Source organism: Myotis daubentonii, chromosome 5 (genome assembly GCF_963259705.1).
Source record: "Myotis daubentonii chromosome 5, mMyoDau2.1, whole genome shotgun sequence".
NCBI classification, from domain to species: Eukaryota; Metazoa; Chordata; class Mammalia; order Chiroptera; family Vespertilionidae; genus Myotis; species Myotis daubentonii.
In genome coordinates, this window is record NC_081844.1 from 14146073 (window position 1) to 14169722 (window position 23650).

The 23650-nt window shown below is 39.9% G+C and overlaps 1 protein-coding gene across 1 annotated transcript in view; it reads right to left on the reverse strand.

The window, feature by feature from the left end:
• The window catches only part of ADAM7 (ADAM metallopeptidase domain 7), a 73152-nt gene that overhangs the window by 8898 nt on the left and 40604 nt on the right, over positions 1-23650 (reverse strand). Inside the window, exons 15-22 of the mRNA XM_059695438.1 lie at positions 22707-22902; positions 22283-22385; positions 21151-21337; positions 13106-13186; positions 11806-11884; positions 10916-11021; positions 10453-10552; positions 9359-9415 (exon numbers count right to left, since the gene is read on the reverse strand). Coding sequence (XP_059551421.1) covers positions 9359-9415; positions 10453-10552; positions 10916-11021; positions 11806-11884; positions 13106-13186; positions 21151-21337; positions 22283-22385; positions 22707-22902 — 909 coding nt within the window. The remainder of the gene's footprint in view (positions 1-9358; positions 9416-10452; positions 10553-10915; positions 11022-11805; positions 11885-13105; positions 13187-21150; positions 21338-22282; positions 22386-22706; positions 22903-23650) is intronic.

Below are 23650 nucleotides of genomic sequence, written 5' to 3' on the forward strand. Positions count from 1 at the left end.
TTCCTCTTTAATGCAAGGATTCTCACATGCTGACATGTATGGAGAATTCACACAAGCCTAGTGGCAGGCACGGGTCCCATCTCTGGAACTATTCCAGTCCACCTCCTATTCCAGCCAATTCTCCTCAAATTGCCTCTCTCTCCCATTCCAGTTTATTCTGGATGCTTCCTCTATTGCAGTGTTATGGGCCCACTTTGCATATGAGCCTTTGGTTCAGCTTCTATTTTGTCTCTCAGTTTTACATTGTCCTGGCACCATGGAGGAATGATGATGGCACAGTGTTGGTGCTCGCTGAATCCACCCCCGGACACACTCACCTCTGCCTGCTCTGCCTAACTCTCCAGTAGGGGAAACCAATTTGAAATAATAGGGGAAAATAATAGTGAAGGTCAAGAAATTGCCTCTCTGGGTATTTCAATCATAAAATAAAAGCATTAAATTTTCATCAAAATTGTCTAAGTTACTCACCCATTTAAATAAGCCTGAAATCTGTTTTCTGAATTAGATTACTGATATCATGTTGGATACCTGACTTACCCCCTTGAAAAATATTTATTTCATAAAAATACATATAGTTTAAAATATCAAATAATATTGACTTATAATGAAAGACAGGAGCCTCTGCCCCAATCTTTCTCATTCCTGGTCCTACTCATTATTCACTAAATATTCAATACTGTGAGCTATTTCCACTACCAGCGACCTCGATATTTCTAAGTAAGTTACTTATACTTCCATTTGTACATTTATCACCCCTAGGAATTATCTACTGTCTTTCAACCAAAAAATATAAGATTTATCACTCCTTTACCTCCTTTTCCTCACCAGTTGTGTTAAACTTTCCAAAACAGTTCTAGCACAATGCTTTAAATTTCCATCATATCTGAACAGCATACTATATGTGATTGCATTTCCTTCCATTACATTTTTTCTTGGAGTTAAAAAGCCTAATTTATAATTTCTCATACATTAATCGATTGAATTGAAGGGGAATTGGATCCTATTTCCAGAATTATCAACATCTATTACTGTTCACTAGTTACTCAACTTCATTGGGCTTTATTTTCATTACCTAAAAAAAGCAAACACATTTCTTTTAACTCTAAACCACTATTTGACGAGCCTATCTTGTATTCTACCCTGCACTACTTGTTCAGGACTTGCCATAGGTAGTCAGTGTCTAGCACAATAGTTGAGTAAATTATTCCATTTAAGGTATTTTAAAGTCATTTTAAGGAAAATGTTTCTCAATAGTTTCCCCAATTTGCTCCTGTAATCATAGTAATTCACTATACTTATTTACAGGAGTCAGCTAAAAATGTCTCATATGCAATCCATTCTCACCTCCAGCCTGATGTGCTTCCCGTTTACATTCTCTCCCCCTCCCACACCCCCCAGTTACTGCTGAGGCACTGGATAGGGGCTTCTCCCCTTAGGAACTGTTCGCTTCACTCAAGATAGCCAATGCCCTGGCAGGGGAACCTCTTGCCCCAAGTCACAGAGCAGTAACCGGCAGAGTTGAATTCCTGCTTAAATTAAAAGCTGGCTCAACAGGAAAACGTTTTTGATCCCAGAGCCCCCAACCCCAGGGGAGGGAGTGGCTGGCAGGTCTCAGAGCAGTGCCTTGGGATTGATCGCAAGTCTCAAAGGACAGATGGTGATTGTTGCTTTTAGAAGCGTCACCTGGAGAGAGGAGGTCCTAGTGAAGAAGGTGATGGCTCTGGCTGTGCTGTGATCCCAGAAATGGTGCTACCTGGTCTGTCACTTCACCTTTTTTCCGAGTCTGGTGCTCGCTCACTTGAAGATGCCAGTGAACCCAGGGAGGAGTATGGCATGCGATTGGGCTGGTGCCTGATAATTCACTTCTGAAGCTGGGATATTGAGTGACACAGTGTCCAGCTGGTGATATTTTCAGCATAGAAACCTGTCAAACTACCAAGACAGCATTAAGGAGATGGAATGAATTGATTTACTTTTCTTTTGAATTGCTGGGCAGTGTCTCAATACTCAGGCATCAAATTTGCTCAATGTGCTACTTAGATTATTTCTTTCTTCCCTCAGCCCGTCTAAAGACTGCAGTATCTAATGCTATTTTAAACCATGTCCTTCTTCAGAGAGAGCATTAAACACGTTTCAGAAAAGATCAACTTAATCTCCAGCTGCTTTCCCTGGTGGACCTGAAGAGGCATGTCCCTGAGTCAGGCTTTAGTGTGTTTTTTTTCATGTCACCACCTTTGGGTCATTGACATAAACTTTTATATCAAGAGGCTGATGCTGGTAATAGGAGAGAACAGAATAGTTTAAATGTAGGAAGAGAATGATTTTAAATGCTGGAGGACTTGTTTAAAGTAATTTATATTTTTATGTCTAGCAATTGCTCACTTGATTCCTGTTGCAATGACAATAGACCTTTGAACATTTTCTTCCTTTTAATCATTACTTTGAAGAACCTGGAGACGATGTGAAGTAAAATTAATACTCTACAGCTTTATGACAAAAACATAGGCTCACCCACTGCCAGCAAGCCCCTTTCTAGATCAGTCACCTTTCCCAGGAATAAACTAAGGTCATTCAAAGGTCACCTGTGATGTCACTGTCCCATTGGTGACTGCTAGGCCAGCCGGAATGAAGTGGGTAACACTGAGATTGTAGCTTTGGTCTGAGGCCTATACGCGTATTTCTGTGTTGCTTTTTACAGCTGTATGTCTGGGCCCTCTCATCCTTAGCTTCCTCGCCTGTGAAATACCTGTCATAGAGCTTTGCAGTGGGCAGCACATGAGAAGGGTGGACAGGGCTAGCAGGTGCCTGGGAGTCAGGAAGGAGCAGTGCAGACCCTCTCTCTTTCCTACGTGTTAAAAGTGACCACTCACCCGGTGCATTCTTTATTTTATTAAAGCAAGGAAGGTTTCATCCAAGGCTCTGCCCCTTTCTTGACCCCTGCTATCTCCTCACCCACTGTCTGCTGCCAAGCGTCAATAATACTGTTGGTTTTCCTTCTCTGCACACAGATGGTGGAGGCAGGAGCAGAGAGCTTCCCCAGGCACGCTACACTGAGCTAATACATCGCTCAGGCAGAGCCCTGTTCTGTTGAGAAAGCATTTCCAGAACCTGAAGTAGTTGTAAAACCCACACACAAAAAATTCCAGGGTCACTAGCACCCCCTAGAGAGTGGTCAGGAGAACAGTAAAATGGTTAAAATCTCGGGTGCATCTCCAAATACAGGGCCACATGAGCAGGAGCAGCTCAGACAGGGTCTGGCTAACCTGGAGGTGACAGCTGCCTGGCTTTCCTTCCCTTTCCTGGCTGTGTAAACCCGGGCACCGTTGTTACTGTGGCTGAGAAGGCTGGGCAATTTGGTGGATGAAAAATGAGGGTGGGAGTGAGATACATTAACTTCTCTTGCAGACGTCTGAAGGCCTGTGCCTTTTCCTGAACAAAATCACATTTACACCAGCAGCATGGTGGGCATTGAAAGTACAGTCTTTGGAGTTAGACGTCCTGGGTGGATATATTTTGACTATACTACTTAATTGGTTCTCTCATTTGGCAAATTATTTGACTTTGATTTTTCTCACAGTGTAATATGAGGATAATAATAGCAGTTAATTTCATAGAATTGTTTTAAGCTAAATAAAATAATACATGTGCGGTGCTTAGAATAGTGCCTGACAAATAGTGTGTACCCAATAAGTGTTGTATTTGCTCTCCTGGCAGCAAATTACCCTTATCCTTGAGCAAGAAGCACTGACTTTCAAATCCAGTTATCTGTGATTCTGTAAGTCACCTCTGATAGGATTGCTTCCCAACTAGCACTCCTGTGATCCTGAAGGCCCCCTCCCTTCTGTGTCTTTCATCCTTAGAGACCCCTGAGGTTTAAAGTTATGTGTATCTTCTTTTCTGAGCAATCAATATCCATTACAAATAGCTCACGATTGCAGCTTTTCCTGGAGAAAGATGTTAATGGATTCTGTCCAGGCCACAAGACAGTCACTTCCCTACCTAACCCAACGGCTCCTGAGTCCCCTAAAAGCCTGACCTTCCATTAGAAAGTGATCAGGAAGCTTCCAATAAGCTCAGGAATCTATTCAATATTTCTCATTCCCTGATGATCAGTAGGGAGACATCAACTGTCATCAACAGTCCACCACAAAGTCATATAAGTCAAGCAGGCTGTGGCTTTTCCTGGCATTTACTATCCCTTATGTGTCCCTGGGGAAGGAGGGAGCCCTTCAGGTTTCCATGGCAGCAGTGGTTCATTTCCTGGTCTTCAAAAAAAGTAGATAATCAGATAATATAAAATAAAATAATAATAATAAAAAACACTCAAAAAAACCTCCCAAAACTAGACACCCATAAAGTAGTTTTCAAAAGATGGGATCATTTTAGGGCTGTAGGCAAATCAACTTTAAGAAGACTGGGCTTCAAAACGCGAGTGAGTCGCATTTATATTTCCAGTTTAAAATCTCCATTTAAAGCTTTCAGGTGCCAGCCCCGCTCCCCTCTGTGTAGGAAGGAGTATGGTCCCTGTTTGTGTACTTCAAGTCTCAACCCTGGCGGAGAAGAAAGTGGTGTGCAGCAAAATTCCCCCAGACTTACATTTTTAATAACGAGAAACAGGAGTTTAGCAAATTCCTTAGTAAGTTTATTTAAAGTCATGATTCTGAAGGTCTAGGGTTGCCTGAGGAAGGGATGAAATCATGGAATTTTCTAGCTCACAGATTTAGTTTACTAGACCGCCATCTAGTGGTCATTGTAGGAACTTCACTTATAGACAGTCCTACTACACCTTTGCATGCTAATAAGGGAATGCTTACCTTTCTTTAGAATATCACTACCCAGTTTTAGTGCAACCAATGCACTAAAATTCCACAACCATCTATCAGGACAGTAGCTTCGAGATAAAGGCAAAGTGGCTATGCGGAGCTTGTTGATATTTGATAATAATCAATGCTTTATTGGAAATGCTGGTTTTGTTTTAGATCACCATCACTGTATTCCTGGCAGAACTGACATAAAAATATACTTGCTACTCCTTGACCCAATAGCATATAGATGATATGTAGTAATAAATACAGGTTGTGATTTATTTTTCTGAGTATTTATTTATTTATTTTTAAGAGTTTACTTGAGCAAAAATGAAATCGAATCAGGCAGTGTCAAACAGGAATTGGCCAGGAGCATAAGGGAGACATCGTCCCTTTTCTTCTGAGTGTTCTTTTAAATGACTTGCCTGAACTTCCACTGCAGAACCTTGCCCACCCTCTGCCCCCTGAAACATACAGCTGGTGTCTCTGCTAGGGTTTTAATTCATATTTTTATATTTCATACTGTTTTTCTATCGGTTGTCCTGGATCTGCATGGCTCAGTAGCCAGTGATTAGAGCAAAGGTTTTGTTCAAACTCCCCGAGCTGGTAAAGCTTCTGCCCTTGGCCATTGATCTGCATGTATGTTGAGGAACACAGTCAAAATTCACTCAGCTTTCACCCCTGTCTGTGATTTTACTCTCTGTGATGCTAGGGGAGTGTCTTTCTCCAATCAGCAAGGGGGGTGTAGGTAGCTGCTCAAACCTGCCATTCTGCTTTTCCCAGGTCTCCTGCCCCCATTCTGTTTTGAGCCAATCCACTCCTCACTGTTGCTGAGACTTTGTTTCCTGTAGGCACTTTTGCTGATAATTACTTGAGATCCTCCTCCTCACCCAAATCCAGCTCACTGAGTGTCCTTACAATGTGTAAATACAAAACTAGATAAGAAGTCCTGGAAGGGGCAGTGTGTGAATGGGCCCTGAAGCTCAAGCTTCATTAGGTTCCAGATAAATCGCCTCTGCCCCAGGCAGAGAGCACTTGCCCCAGCTGCAGAGGAGAGCCGGGGCGCCAGGACACCGCATCCAGGGCTGTCAGAGGTTCAGTCTTAGTGTAGGCAGAACCAGCATCAGGAAGAGTTCTCAAGCTGTGCATGGGGCAGGGCAGCAAGAAGTTCATGGGTCTAAGGTGGAAGACAGAGGTACGTACACTGCAGGTTGGGCAGGTCTGTCCATTCACAGTAGGAGTTCTGTCAGCAATTGTGGGTTCAAGGGAAAGAATTCATACCCCTGGAGGTGGCAAGGGCCAGAAATATTAAGATTGTGAAATCATAACTGGCCCATAACCAGGGACAGAACTGGGCCTCCAAGGGGACCATTGGTAGGGAGAAGGTTGAAAGTGCTTCCTAAGCTATAGACAGTATTAGAAGGAAAAGGTCCCTATGAAACAGAGCAGGTAGTGGCAACATTTGAAAGGGGTGCAGATAACATCTGTAAGGGATAGGAAACAGTATGGGCAAGCGTGAGGAGCACTACCTAAAACGGAAAGGTTCTTAGCTACCAGAAGGCCCTGGGGTTATCTGAAGAGAAGGAAGCAGGCTAAAAGTTTAGAGTGATTAGGCAGGAAGCAACGAGGCAGGACGATTTGGGGAGCATCAGACACATTCATAATTGGAGGGAAAGAAGAAATTTGAAAAAAATCACTGGAAATGGTTAGGGAAATGTAGAGTCCAAGGCAGAGGAAGTGGGTGGCCATGACAAGTTCTCTGGAAGAGCAATGGTAACAAGAACAAATCAAGAAGGCTATCCTTTTACAGGGGGAATAAGATGTCACCAAAATGTATACTGCTCAGCAACACGTGTATTGTTCAGGTGAATATGAGTCTCTGACTGTCCCTTCATTTTGGTTACCAGAGGATTATTGTTTGCTAGCATATATGAAGTTTTATATTTTATATGGAATTTCTCTTTTTTCATAAATTTACATAAATATGTAAATTAGCATCTTCTGCTTTAAGTACATATTTATCAATATTCTTTCTGAAAGGGATGGTTTTAATTCGAACAACAAATCCTTAATCAACTGCCTAGGTATAAAGTGCTGAGTCACTGCTGTCTGATCTCCACTCTTTTCTCTCATCAACCAGTCAGCATAGCAACAAAATCTCACCAAGCACAACCAGCCTTCTTCCTTGATTTGCAGCATTTATTTAATGGAATCATAAAATTTGCAGTTAGCACTGAAAACTTTATTTTAAGGAATGAAAAAGAACTGGATGCAGCCTTAATAGCTAACGAAAAGACAGTAGAGAGCACAAGAGAACACACTGAGAAGCACTGGTATCAGAAATAGCTGAAATCATTCCCAGGACAATCCCACTGGACTCAACTGACAGGGAGGAGTGGAGACAGCACAGAAATCACACACTACATGATCAAATCCATCTATTACAAGGATATCACAAGCCCTTCATGGAAATCTCATTTCTTCTCTGCTGGAGTAAATTTTCTGAAATTCTTGTAACCCTCTGACTCTCTGTTAGGTTCTAAGGAATTCTAAAGATTTGAGAATTTAAAAATTAAATTCTAGGAATTTAGGATTAATCCGGAACATTTCAAGTCCTCCAGTGCTGCCAACACAATTTTAGGAATTATTCTGCAATTAGGGTGACTGTTCTGTCTCCTTCACTAAAAGGAAATGAGTAAAACGGCCATCTACCTTTTAATTAGCACTGAATTTCTTGGCTTTCTGTGGGAGAGAATTTCACTTAACCCACAATGAGTGGTAATCATGTCATGTTCAAATGAAGGTAAGTGCTTTCATACTCCCAAGGAACTAACCTTATATAAACACTTTTGTTTGGTTTTTTGCTTCTTAGACTCAGGGTTGTAATTTATTATCTTCAAGGTTTTGATTCCTTTTAAAGTAACTATCCTAACATTTTATAGGAAAATCCCAGAGCAAGGAGACTGTTTATATTGGTAGTAAGCTAAAGAGGATTTGAAAAACTATAGTAAGTTTTGTAGCATATGTCTACATTACAGGTTATGAATTCTACAGGCAAATATTACAGAAAGAAGTTGTTTCTCTTCAATGTTTTCTGTCTGGACAAAAACATTTGAAAAACTACCAACATTTGTGTAGCGAAGATTGAGGGAAGGTTGTGAAGATCGTGCGTCCAGCAGCCTCAACCTAGACTTGCACAGCCATTTTGGATATCCAATTTCAAGCTCTAAATAGAAACATATGGTTAAAAATAAGTTGTTTTGGTAAAATCTATATGCATGTACTATTTCAGTTACTTATTCATATCTACTAATTGCAATAATCTTTCTGGATATTGCTGTACTGCATTTATCGACATTTCCCAGCTCTCCTTAGCCAGGGCTAATTAAGCAGTTATTGTAAAATGAATGAGCCTATCACAAAAGAAAGAAAACCATTTAGTTTTTCATTAGAGGGAGCCAGTTTGCTTGCACTAGGAGTGCCACTCTTCACACTCCAGCATGAGATAGGTTCGGCATTGTGAAGAGGCAGGGCAATTAGAAACATCCATTCTTTCCCATCCCAACAACAAAGGTATATTGGGCAGGATTTCTTGTAAGAATGCTTTGTGGGGGGTAGCTTCATATTAAACCAGTACACTGTAGACCAGTGATGGAGAACCTATGACACGCATGTCAGAGGTGAAACGCAAACTCATTTTTTTGGTTGATTTTTCTTTGTTAAATGGCATTTAAATATATAAAATAAATATCAAAAATATAAGTCTTTGTTTTACTATGGTTGCAAATACCAAAAGATTTCTATATGTGACACGGCACCAGAGTTAAGTTAGGGTTTTTCAAAATGCTGACATGCCAAGCTCAATAGGTTTGCCATCACTGCTGTAGACACTCAACAAAAGTCAATGAACGGATGAAAGAAGGAAAGAAAACAAAAACTCTGAAATGTTGCCAAATAGTCTTAATTTTGTCTCCCTTTGATAATTTTGTCTCCCTCCACAATTTTGGTAAATTTTCTAACACAGAGGTAAATTTTCTAACATACACAAAAGTGAAGTTCTGCCTCAGATATAGTCAGTAATCGATTTTGTAAGTGAAAACTTTGATAAACCAATCATGAAAAAACAAACAAACAAACAAACAAAAACAAACCTTTACCACTAGAAATGATATCTTTTCTGTGATTGCCAGTACTGTTATGTCCTTTAAAATACTTCGTGAGAGCTCATAAGTTTGTATACACTGGCCAAGAAAAAGTTTGAGGAGAAAGTTTTGTTTTTGTCATTACATTTTGAAACTCTGACACTTGAATTATAGCTCGCTCTTTTGGTCAGGCTGAAACTCTTGAATGAAAGCATGCCCTGCTAGATTATCCTAGAAATGTCAGCATATCAGAGGAAACAATGTCAACCGTCCTATTCTTCTATTCTTTTGGTAGGAGCAGAGGATGTTCCTAGTCAGTCAATGAGTATGTAAAGAACACCAAAGGATGCTAGCCTTTGAAAAACGTAAACAGGGGGGTAGGGGGAGGTACCATCTGTCTTGGGAGCCTACCATTTTGGCATGTGGATTGGAATCTTCAAGTCCTCTTAACTCTCTACTTGCAGGTTTCTATAATAAATAAATGTTGTGTCAGGAACTGCATCAGATATCATACATAGATACACATGCACATGTGCACAGACACACTCAGATGGCATCTTCCTGATTCATAAAAAATCTAAGATAGTTTGTAAATTCCTATGGGATAGGATGGGGAAGATGATTCTGGTTAAGTGAAGAAACTATTTTTCCTTGTAAACCTTGTGAATCTCTCCAACAATATATTTGGTAAGAGAATTCCAAATATTTCTCAAGATCTTTCATTCAAAAAGTATATCTATTGAAATTCCAGTAAAACCAGCTTATGAAAAGGACTGTACTGATTTTATGTGCAGCATCTTCTTAGATCATCTTGTGTGATAGGCAGATTCTGTGGAAGTATAGACAGAAAGCTATCTTTTTTTATTCGTGTGTGTGTTTTTCTATTGGTTTCAGAGAGAGAAAGGGAGAGGGAGAGAGAGAAACATTATTCATCCATAATCTGCCACCTGAATGCCCCCTCCTGGAGAACTAGCTGGAAATCTGACTGGGAATGGAACTGTGACCTCATGGTTCATGGGTTGATGCTCAACCACTGCACCACACCAGCCAGGCTGAACACTATCTTAATCACATCCTTTTAGCTAGGAATAAAGATGACATAATGATAATTGCTAATTTACAAGAAACATACAATTGAGAGTCTTGGTGCCTTCAGCACCTCATTCTCAGTAAGAAGCATCCTGCTCTGTGACCTTGAGGATATTGAGGATATAGAGGTAGAAACAGACACCAACATTTCGGGTGATCTTAGAAAGCCTGGAATATTCTTTTTTTGACTTACTCTCTAAAGCATGAGTGTGCTAATTTGGCTAAATTGTTTCTTGTCAATACTGGGTCTTGCCATTCTCTCCCTCCCCATATGTAGATTGAAGGCTTGGTGGTATGAAATTATGTTAAACTGTTCTGCATCTTCTACCTCATTTAGATTTAGGGCTACTTCCACTTCAAACACATATTAATTAACTTTTTAAGTTAATCAATTATTGCAAATGAAATTTTCTCACGTGTAGGGGGTGAATATCAGGTAAGATTGGCTCAGCCCTGGTTTGCAGCTCATCACCGAAGTATCCTTTATTCTCCACTCCCAGTCTGTCTTGAGGTGGGCTATGAAAAAGGAAGTGGAACAGTGATACACGATAGGGGATACAAGATAGTGGTTAATATTAAACCAAGAAGGAGATTTTTAAAAGATGGATACTCCGCTTACACCCTATAACAATTAAATAAGAGGGAGAAATCAAAATTAGGATTAAAAACAAAACAAAACAACAACCCTGTAATTTCAATGTGCCATCAAGTTTGGGAACTATTGGGATAAACATTGGGATTAGAAGTTGATATACGGCTTCTCTTACTTGGTCTTTAATAAGAGGCTATATTTTGCCTCCATCAAGTACCCTCTATGGACACAAAGCCAATATATTCTCAGTAATGGTCTTCTTCAACACATAGGGAAGACAGACATACCTCTGAACTTGCTTCAATTTAATACAGTTTAGGTAGCGAATTAAAAATGCGATTCCCCCAATACCGATGATACCCAGGACAAGGACTACAACCAGGATGGAAATATCTGTAATGGTAAATAATGAACAACATAAACTGATGAACAAAAACAGATCCAAAGACAGAGAAGCATCGATCAGACCGTCAAACCTCAGAGGGAAGATAGGGGAGGGTGGGGGTAAGGGGGAGAGATCAACCAAAGGACTTATATGCATGCATATAAGCCTAACCAATGGACACAGACAACAGTGGGGTGGGACATGAGTGGGGGGGGAGGTTGGCGAGTAATGGGGGGATAAGGACACATATGTAATACCTTAATCAATAAAGAAATTTTAAAAAAGAAACAACAATAAACAAACAATCATGAGCTTCAACCCGGATTTAAACTTTAGGACAGTAGAATATTAACATTTAACTGAGCTGTTACAAACCAGTTCTCTATTCCTTAAAATACTTTGATTCTCCCTCCCCACAATTTTTAAATTTTAAAGGAAAAGGCCATAATATTATACAAATTACCATCTATGTTAGCATTGAACACTCCTTATGTTTAAGGGAACCACAATCAGCAGAAAAGTTTTGATTTTCAGTTATTGACAGATTATAGAAAAAGCCTTTTTGAGTTATGGGCTCTTAGAAGACCTAATGCAAATTTAGAAGAAGATACATTAATTCTAAAAAGCAATGGGAGTAAATTCAAATGTGAGTATTTAAACATGTGAAAAAAAGACCATACAAATACATGCAGAAACACAACATATATGTAGTAGACTCAGAAATTAAGAAAAAAGCTTTTTCACTGGCTAGGCTTTTGATATATGCAGGATAGTATATTCTAGGATGCTCACTGGTAACATTTAAGGATTCTTCCCATTCCACAATTATCTCTTCTTCCTCACATTGGCACTGGAGCTCACTGCCATCCACCTGGAAGAACAGTCAATCATAATTTTATCAAATTACTGGCATAAGCTGTGTTTTGCACTTCACTTAGTTTGATGCTAGCTAGTTCTACATCACACACACACACACACACACACACACACACACACACACACTTTTATTGATTAATTAAACCGTATACTAAAATCAATTTTTAAAATAAATAAGCAAACAAAATACAAGAATCAACCACCCTTGAAGAAGATGTTTGAGCAAGAGAATGATTCCAAAAGCTTAAAACCAGATTAACAAGATGGCTTGAGTTATCTTTCCAGAAGGCGTCAATTGTATTAAAGGAACAGCCCTTGCTAAAGTTGAATATATCACAGCCAAGGAACAGACTCTAACTAGGCTTAATAATAACGAGGTTATAGTAATGTGGGATAAAAGTGAGGGAACTATGTTTAGTTCATCGTGCAATAGTTAAGAACATACACTCTTTCTGTGTTTAAATATCAACTTTTCCTTTCACAAAAAACAAGTTTAACTTGTCCTCCATTCGTAAAAGTGGGCTTAGGAATAGGACTCACCTTTTCAGTGGTTATGAAGTTTTAAAATTATATATATATATATATATATATATATATATATATATATATATATATATATATATATATATAACTTTAAAGAGTACCTGATATATATACAACTCTCTATATAAATGTTACTGATTAATTGGGCTTAGGAAAGATGTTACCCACAAACATGACTGCTAGGCACTGCTATTATTGAATAGTATTGAGTAAAAAAAATATATAATGATTTGTTGTTTTTTTCAAAAGCTTTAGGCAAATGTTGGCATGATGTAATTTAAATATAAGTGATATTATGATGGATCCAACATTAAACTTTAAGTGTCCATCTCTTTCTATGAATTCTGCCTGGTACTGAGTTTTCATTTTATGCATTCCTCAGCTCAAAGACATTTTATGTGCTTAAGTACTGGGTTTCTAAATTACCAGTCTAATAATAAAACATATACTTGCAATATTGGCAATATGTATATGTAATATCTGGTTTGGCTCTTTGGATCAATTTTATTTATTATATGTGAAAAACAGTTCTCAAATGTACACTTGATTTCAAAATCACTATACAAACATGTGCATGAGTATACACACTCACACACACACACAGGCCCAGGAATAAGTCCTATGTCAATAACTGTCTGGTAAGACATTACTTTAAAAAGGAGTCAAATCTTACAGCATTTTCATTGCACTGAAAGGAGCAACTAGTTGAATTGTAGAACTTCTCAAAATTCACACATTCACCATTGATGCACACCTAGAAATAAAACCAAGATACATTGGAATTACTTATTCTTAGAATTTACATATTTTTTTCTATTATAAATAATCACAGGTAGAATATTCTGTATAATAAGAAATTTTCTGTGAAGATTTGATGGGCATCTATATATATATATATATATATATATATATATATATATATATATATATATATAAAAGGCTAATATGCAAAGTGTCCCTGTGGGAGTTCGACCAGGAGACCCGGAGACCAAGAGTTTGATTGCTCACTATGATATGCACTACCACCAGGGGGCGGCGCAGAATATGGCGGGTGACCAGGAGTGGTGGCAGGTCACTGAGGGAGCAAGGGAAGGAGGAGGCGGGGAGGTGGGGTGGGGAGGTGGGGAATCTGATCAGCTCTGATCGATGGCCAGACCTAGGGACCATACCCATGCATGAATTTCGTGTACTGGGCCTCTAGTTTGAAAATAATGTACTGTGCATTCAAATATTGTCGTACACAAACTTTTTAATTATTAAAATATCTGTGTCATTAATTCTTCAAACATTAATCTGCATGTGTTTTTGGGGTCATATCCAGAAAGTCATCGCCAAGACCATGTCAGTTAACTTTCCTCTATGTTTTCCTCTAGGTGTTTTGGTGTTTCATCCCTGACATTTATGTGTTTAATTCATTTTGAGTTAATCTTTGCTCATATTCTAACACGTGTCCAATTTCATCCTTTTGCATGTGAATATCCGGTATTCATGGCATCATTTATTAAAGAGACTGTACTTTCCCCATTGTATGTACTTGGTGCCTTTGTCAAAGGTTAGTTGGCTGTATATGCATAGATTTGTTTCTCAGCTCTATTCTGTTCCATTGGTCTAGATGTCCATTTTTATGCCACCACCATGTTGTGTAAATTACTACATAGTTTGGAATAACATGCTTCTAGTTTTGTTCTTTACTCAAAATTGCTTTGCTTATTTGGAATCTTTGTGGTTCATACAAATTTGAGAATTGTTTTTCCTATTTCTGTAGAGAATACTATTGGGGTTTTGGTAGGAATTGCATGGAACCTGCAGATCATTTTGGGTAGTATGTTATTATAACAGCATTAATTCTTCCAATTTATGGACACAGAATATCTTTCAATTTATTTGTGACTTCAATTTTTTTCATCAAAGTCCCATTTTTCAGTGTATAGACTTCACCTCCTTGGTTAAAAATATTTTAAAGTATTTTATTGTTTTTAATGATATTGTAAGTGGGAGAGTTTTCTTAATTTCTTTTTCAGATAGTTTATTTTAATTTTTGTTGACTTCATTGTGTGAAGGTAAGTATAAATGTCCTCTCTTTCTATGAATTGTTCCTGGTACTGAGTTTTTATTTTATGCATTCCTCAGCTCAAGGACATTATTGTTATTATTTCTTTAATTATATTTTACCTCTATTATGTTTTATTTATCTAAGAATTTCTAGATATCTCTATTAGATCTGGATTATATTTCTTAGAACTATATTTTTTGTTTTCATTTATTTTTTATTTTTTTGTTACTCCTCAATGGAGGATTTCTTTTTATCAAAGAGAGTGGAAGAGAGGGGGAGAGACAGAGAGAGAGAGAAACATGGATGTGAGAGACACATCGATTGGTTGCCTCTTACATGTGCCTGGGCTAGGGCCGGGAATTGAGCCTACAACCCAGGTACATGCCCTTGACCGAAATCAAACCTGCAACCTTTTGGTCCATGGGCCAATGTTCTAACCACTGAACCAAACCAACTAGAGCTATTTTTAAAAATTTCTTTATATAACTTTTCTGTGTTAAGAAGTTAAGCTTCTAATTTACTATTTTTACATAGTACATATTTGATGGTTTGCTGTTCAAATTACAAATAAACTAGTGACCATGATTTGTTTTGTACTTTGAAGACTGTGCTTATTAATTGCAAATTATAACATTTTAGGACTTAATATTCTTTTAAATTGTATTAAGTATAAATTTAACTTTTTTCAAAGGATTATTCTCTTTTTTAATCTAATCTAATAAAAGAGAAACATACAAATTGACCATACCTCTGCTACACCCACAAGCCACGCCCACAAGCCAAGCCTACAAGCCAATCAGGAGTGAATATGCAAATTAAATCAACTAAGATGACAGTGTCCATGGAGCTGGAGCGAGCAGGATGCTTGGGTTGTCCCCAGCAATGGAGGAAGCCAAGCTTTCCGCCTGCCCTGTTAGCTCTGAGCTCCGCTCAAGGTTACAAAGTTTCAATTATAGAAGATAAATAAATCCCAGATACCTGCTTCCAGCCTGCAGCTGTGGCCAGCCTGAAAACAGCCCTCAGCCCCTCACCCAGGCTGGCCAAACCCAAATGGGGTAAGGGTCCCCACTGGGGGTCTTGATAAGCCTGCAAATAGCCATCAGCCGCTCATTCAGGCTGGTCAGGCACCCCAGTGAGGACCCCCACTCTGAAGGGGGTGCGGCCCACTTGAAAATGGCCTCAGACCCTCACCCAGGCTGGCCAGGCTCCCCAGTGGGACCCCCCACCCTGAAGGGGCTGTGTCCAGCCTGAAAACAGCCCTCAGCCTCTCACCCAGGCTGGCCATACCCCCATGGGTGAGGATTCCCTCTGTGGGGCTTGGACAGTCCACAAACAGCCATCAGCCCCTCACCCAGTCTGGCCATGCACCTCAGTGGGGACCCCCACCCTGAAGGGGGTGTGGCCAGCCTGAAAATGGCCCTCAGCCCCTCACCCAGGCTGGCCAGGCACCCCCAGCGGGATACCCACCCTGATCTGGGACACCCTTCAGGGCAAACCAGCTGGCCCCCACCCGTGCACCAGGCCTCTATCCTATATAATAAAAGGGTAATATGCAAATTGACCCTAACAGAAGAACTACTGGGAATGACTGGTCACTATGACACACACTGACCACCAGGGGGCAGATGCTCAATGCAGGAGCTGCCCCCTGGTGGTCAGTGCACTCCCACAGGGGGAGCTCTGCTCAGCCACAAGCCAGGCTGATGGCTGCCAGCACAGCGATGATGGTGGGAGCCTCTCCCGCCTCTTCAGCAGTGCTAAGGATGTCCGACTGCAGCTTAGGCCTGCTCCCCGCTGGCAAGTGGACATCCCCCAAGGGCTCCTGGACTGCCAGAGGGATGTCTGACTGCCAGTTTAGGTCCAATTCCCCCAGGTAGCGGGCCTAAGCCAGCAGGTGGACATCCCCCAAGGGGTCCCAGACTGCAAGAGGGCACAGGCCGGGCTGAGGGACCCACCCTAGTGCACAAATTTTTGTGCACCTGGCCTCTAGTATATATATGTTTCTTAGGGGACTGTAATCTCTGATTCTTCAGACTGGTCTCCACTATTCAATTATTTTATGCCTGTTGTTGTTTGTCCTCTTTGCTTATTCTTATGGAACAGATTTTTAATATACAGTCATATGTCACTTAATGATAGAGATATATACTGACAAATGTGTCATTAGGTGATTGTGTCGTTGTACAAATATCATAGAGTGCATTTATACAAACCTAGATGGTATAGCCTACCATACAGCTAGGCTGCATGATATAGCCTGTTGCTCTTAGGCTACAAGCCTGTATGTACAGCATACTGTAGACAATTATGACACAATGCTAACTATTTGTGTATCTAAACACAGAAAAGGTATAAAAGTATTATATAAAAGATAAAATATGATAAACCTGAAGAGGGCACTTACCATGAATGGAGCTTGCAGGACTGGAAGGTGTTCTGGCCAGAAAGTGAGTGGTGAGTGAAGGTGAAGGCCTAGGACATTACTGTACACTACTATAGACCTTATAAACAGTCTCACAATTCTTCCTGCTTCCTTCCAACAGTGTTGGAAAGAGAACATTGAAATGGTCAGTGCTGCTCCATGAACAGGGAAGTGGGCTGGATTGATGGGAAAGACTGAGGGGAAACTGACTGGGAAAAGCATAGATCACCATAATGGTGACTGGCAGGAGGGAGTGAAAGGTGATCTGAGGATATGGATAAGTAGGAATAAGAAACTGAGATGAAGAGACAGAGGAACATAAAGGATAGGCATGGCAATACAGTTTTGTCTATTGGATGTTGGAGCAGTGGTCAGATTTTTGAACTTTGTAATATTCGTAAGAAAAGAGGGTGTTTAACATAGATAGGGTGTAGAACTGAGGACCCAATATTTTGACTTTGGAAATTATTTTGTTGTTGTTCTATTGACCCTACCTGTCACAAAGGTCTCTGTTTGTCATTAAATTAATGCATACAGTAAAACTTATCTATACTTTCCGTCATTACAACCTGAAAATATTTCCACAGTACAGGGACAGGCTATCACAGAAAGTTTTTACTAAAGTGGCAATGGCACTTAATAGTTGTTAAAAGGGGAAGGGATTGAGAAGTGCCGATTGGCAGTTACAGTACTCTGTCATGAGGCTGTAAAGTACAGGACAGGGAATATCTATATATATAAAAGCCTAAGCGACCGTTATGACCAAACAACTGGAATGACCGGAACGACTGAATGACCGCTGGTAGCTAAGATGTGTACTGACCCAGACCTTGCTGCTGGGGTCCTGAGAGCCCCGAATCTGGTTCACCCACACCCTGGACCCAGACAGGAGGAAAGAGGGAGCCCAATTCTTTGCAGAATCAGCCATTGGTTAGCTTGTTGCTGGGGTCCTGACAGCCCTGAGTCTGGTTCACCTGCACCCCAGACCCAGACAAGGCGAGATGGCCCCAATCAGCCCTGATTTCTGGCCAGGTCTAGGGACTCCACCCGTGCATGAATTCATGCACCAGGCCTCTAGTATGCAATAATATTGTAATAACTATGTATAGTGCCAGTTGAGTACTGGCAATATCGGGGGCACACTTTGCAAAGTATATATGATTATCTAACTACCATGCTGTACACCTGAAACTAATAGAAAATAAAATAAAAAATTTAAAAATGGGAAAAAATCACATTTCAAGAAAAAAATAATTATTACTATAAGTTACTGCCTGTGGACCTGTGTCCTTGTACAGGATCTTATGTCCTCCACAGAGAATTTAGAGCAGTGTGCTCTGAAAACAATCAAGCTACCTGGAGGGCTGTAGTACCCTCTAAGTGTGCAGTGCTGGGGGAACAAGCTCCTCTGTGCCAAAGGAAATCAGTGGTGACAGGCTGGGATGTGATCTCTGCCCTCAAAATTGAGGTGCTGTCAGTGAGAGGCAATCTATTGCCACACCTGCAGATATTTCTTCCATCAGAGAAAAAACATCTTCTGAACATCTGTCCTTTCATTGCTTACAGAAAATTCAGTTCCATTATAATCTCATGGGACCACCATTGTATATACAGTCCATTGTTGACCAAAACGTTGTTGCGCAATACATGACTATACATGATTGAATACTGGGGAACATTGCCTTACAACCCATGGAGTTAAGTCTCAACTAGAGAGAAATAGTGAGATACTTATTTTAATTTGTCCACTTTTGTATGTTTAATAAAGGAAGAACTACAGAGAGTTTTACAGCAATTCCTTTGTGTCAGAGTACAGACTAATCCCCTTTTCTTCCCTCTCCTCTCTTCTTCCCTCTCCACTCTGTTCTTCTCTTCTCTTCTCTTCTCTTCTCTTCTCTTCTCTTCTCTTCTCTTCTCTTCTCTTCTCTTCTCTTCTCTTCTCTTCTCTTCTCTCTCTCTCTCCTCTCCTCTCCTCTCCTCTCCTCTCCTCTCCTCTCCTCTCCTCTCCTCTCCTCTCCTCTTCTTTCCTCTCCTCTCCCCTCCCCTCCCCTTCTCTCCCTTTCTTTTTCCCTTCCCTTCCCTTCCCTTCCCTTCCCTTCCCTTCCCTTCCCTTCCCTTCCCTTCCCTTCCCTTCCCTTCCCTTCCCTTCCCTTCCCTTTCCTTTCCTTTCCTTTCCTTTTTATTATCTACTACAGGCCTGGTGCATGAAATTCTTCCCTGGGGAAATTCGTCCCTCAGCCTGGCCTGTGCCCTCGGGGGATGTCCGACTGCTGGTTTGTGGAAGGTGACCAGAGGTGGTACTCGCCAGCCAGCCTTGCCCCTTGATCGCTCCTGCATTGAGTGTATGCCCCCTGGTGGTCAGTGTGCATCACAGTGACCAGTTGTTCCACCAATCATTCCTCTGTTCGGTCAATTTGCATATTAGGGTTTTATTATTTTATCTGTGTCCTAAGTTCTGTAGTATAACTAAGGAAAAAGGGCGCCCAGGTGCCTTGGAATACTTTTGCTCTCTTGTCCTACAGCAAATTAAAAGGCCTGGAAGGGGTGGGTGTGGGGTGGAGGAGGTCAATGGAAAAAAAAGGGGACATCTCTAATACTTTCAACAATAAAGATAAATTTTAAAATAAGGTAGGGAAATATTTTTTAGTTATGGTTACAATGTAAAAAGAAACGTACCCAGAAAAAATAACTACTAAGAGAAACTAGAATTTCTTTATGCATTTTAAATTCCATATGTCTAAAAATAGCATCTTATTGTAAAAATAAAATGAAAAATCCTGTACCTAGTGTCTTTGTGATACCTCCATAGACTGGCATTTGCCACGCAGGGATTCTCTCATTAGGAATTGGTTCCAGAACTGGCACCGTTGTGACGGGGGAATTCTGGACTAAAGCTTCTCTTATAAGAATAAGGACACGATCACAATGTACTTATGAGATCAAGACGGGTTCCTTAGCAACTGGGGGGTCCCCCAGCAACCCCTCTGTTCAATTCCTGTCGCTCTTAATGGGATTCTAGGAAGGGGATGTCATACTTCTGCTTTGTACGTCTGGCTGATTTTCCTGACCTGAAGTGAATAAAATATTGCTAATTTTTTCAACCTGACACCTCACACTTTATCTTGTTGGAAATCCCTGAACTTTCTAGCTGTGGTTAGTACACACAACTCAATTTTCACAAATATACATACCTTATCATTTTGATATTTATTTAGTCATTTTAATGGAAAACTGTATAGTTCAATATTTGGGCTTGAAATATTGGTCTCTATTAAGTTTTTTTAAACTCTAATCTTCTTTTATATTCTGAGTTTTTGTTTTCTAATTCAGTTCTCTATTACGTTACATGAAGGATACTGTAATGTTTGTGGATTTTCACATAGAGAAGGGAAGCCATACCACAGAAAGTACTCAATTTCAAAAGAGCTGATTTAAAAAAAAATAAATTTTATATGCATTCCATATATGCTTGTGTTTATAAACCTGGATGAGTTGGCTGTTGTTGTTAATATGCATTCTTACGTTTTATCTTGCAATAATAAGCCCTTTCTAATCTGGCCTCATTCTACCTGTTCAATTTAATTTTATTATTTTAAAGCTGCAGCCACACTGAAATTATCAGTTACCTTAACATGCCGTATACATTATGTAGGTATCTATTCATAAAAAGTCTTTGCTCATTTTCTGTGTGTTGAAAAATGTTGTTCAAGTCAAAGCTGAAACGTCACTCATTGTAAGATGTCATTCCATGTTCTATAAGTAAAGTGGGTCCTCTGGACTCAAATGTACATTGGTCACACCACTTTGAAAGCCCTTGTGTTGGGTTGTAATGATATATTTCATTTAACCTATGAAATTCTCAAGTATGCTCATCTTTGCATCCTCTGTGTCCAGCACAGTCACTGGTACCAGAGTATGTGCCCAGTAAATATGGCCCAATGAATAAAATAAATGAAAACTGTATGGCTGCTTCATAGCCAAATTAACTTAAAAATTATGTCTACAATTTTATTCCATGTCTTCTCTAAGACACTAATTAAGCAAATTTATAATATTTACATAAAGCTGAAATAAAATGAATATTTGTGAAAATGTCATTGCTACTCTGCTCAATACAAAAATTACCAATTTTTTTCACCTGCTTTCTCTTATATAGGCCCTCTGGACCCAATCCTAGGATCCAAAGATGTTTTACAGTGGCTGAGCCAAGAAGGTTTAATCAAACAAAGAGTTTTTATCTTACCATTTCATCTCCGCATTTTGTTCCAGGAGCAACCAGGCCCAAGTCTCTAGGATTGTGGTATAAATAAAAGGTTTTGCAGTCAGTGGTGACATTCTTCTTTGGAACCTTCATATGATAGATCTTTTCTTCTCCAAGGAAAGATGAGTGCTGCCCTCCAGTGCAGTATATCTTTCCACATTTGATGTCTCTGGAGAAAAGGGACAGCATTCTCAGTCTTGGGACCAGAACAGAACTTCAGAGACTAGGTTTGCCCTGAAGTGGCCTGGCCACTGTTTTCTAGGCCCGGGCTTGCCAGCGAACTGCAGAAGAGCCAGGAGCAGGGTAGACTGTGGTGCAGTCCAGTCCTGACCCAGGGAACTGAGATGAATAGGCAAAGTTATAAATTGCTCATATTTCTCTCTGATATCTTTGTGGTTCTCACAAATCTATATTAGCTTAAGCTTACAGAAGAATATTTTTATTAGTAATTTGAGTTAGCGTAACTTGAATCAGGATGCTAAGATTTCTTTCTTATTCTCCCTTGCAATGAGCGCGTTAGTTGATTCCTATAATAAACCAGTGAGGTGTGATTACTATAATCTCTGTTTTGAGGATTAGGAAGTAATTGGAAGTAAGGAAAGTTCAATGACTGCCCATTTTCACCTACTGTTGTTTTCAGGCCAAATCCTGTTTCATGGCATGTAAAGTCCTGCCAAGTATCAGCAACAAACACGGACTCAGCTCATGCTTTTAAAAATCAGATCTAACTTCCAATTCTTCCATTTCTCTTCCAACTTCAACTTCTACCTTTCTTAATATGGCTTCACTCTTTCCTCCTCTCTTCCTCTTTTAACCTTTTCTACTTATTTTCTTCTTCCTCCTATTTTCTCCTTTCTCTTTTTTATTCCTCCCTTTTCCTCTGAAGAACGTAACATCTTTCCTATCTTTCCTCCTTATAGTCTGTGACCTTCAGCAAATGAATACAGTACATAAATGCCAGCTGACACTGACAGGGATGCGTGCTCTCTCCCTTTCCACTTCCGTTGTCCCAGTCACCTCAGCAAAAAGAAGTTAACAGCTGACAGAACAAGAGCCGCTCTGATCTGGCAAAACATTCTTGGAGGGCACTAATTTTTCTTCACAAGGCACTTACTTGTCTTCACAGGGAATTAATTTGCTTTTTTTGCTTTTGCAGTATCCGAATTTATCTCCCTTTTTATTCATGATATAGCAGATATCAGGACTTCCTTTTGCTTCTGGGATACAAAATGATATAATAAAAGTAAAACAATGAAAGCATGAATATTATGTATTATAAAATACTTTATTTTTTTCTGATGTAATTGAAATTTCAATATTACGTAGTATGGGTATATAAAAGTAATAAACATACCTTAATCCACATACTGAGATAGTCAATTAATATTAGAGGCAATGTCAATTAATATTAAAGGTAATATGTGAAGAGGTGCTAGGAAATATCTTTAAAAAAATTACACACATGGCATTATTTTGAACAATAACAGAGAAATAACGGCTATTAGCATTATCAGTCACCCACAGTAACTGTCTCTCACCATGATCAAATAATTCGGAGCACTGGTCGTCCCGGGTGGGACATCTCCCTAGGAAGCAGTAGCCTTTTGCATTCTTGCAAGGAGTTCCATTGGCTTGGAATTGGTCCTGTGGACACGCAGAGGAGTGGCCCGTACACGCTTCAGGAAAATCACATTCATCTTTTGCTGGTCTGCATAAGGACCCTGCTTTTTTCATCTGTTGAAGAAAACCAGACAGATTAAATCTTGGGCAAATCTATATAGGTAAGGTTCAATAAATAGGAGGAAGATTGACCCATTTAATTTATCTCAAAAAGTTTTTAGGACTGAATCATACCTTCCTTTTCCATTCCACTGAGAATTATCATCATTTGTGAATGCTTTGGCTTTTATTCATTTAAGCAATGCCAAGATGGTGTTTTTGAGATGTGGTATTAGGACAGCATTGGGCAGGGTTAGGATGGACATAAACTGAGAAATGAATAAATGTTCTGTTCACCTTGTCTTCTTCAATCCTTGCTCCAGCACTTCTCCCCTTCCCCAATCACCACCACTACCACACACACACACACACACACACACGTGGAAGCCCCTGCCTATCAGGAGGAATCTCCATTCCCAAGAATCAGATTTCTCCCATGAAGTAGAACCACCCCCTGACTTCACTGGAGGGCACTGCATGGACGTATTCCCTCATTCAGCCATTCAATCTGCATTGAATTGTGCTGAGTTCTGAAACTATTTCAAGATGAGTAAGACATGCTTCCCTTTCCCTTGTGATTTCACAATCTAGTGGGGTAAAAGAAATGTCAATAAATGCTTGCACAGAGCCATTGGGATTTCTGGTCATCTTGCCTAGAAACATATCTCCAATTCCAGCATAACCCTTCCCCTATTTGTTCACTCTTGTTGGGGTGCCAATCCACACCCCCACCCCAACCTGAGGTTGAATAGTTTGGTAATGA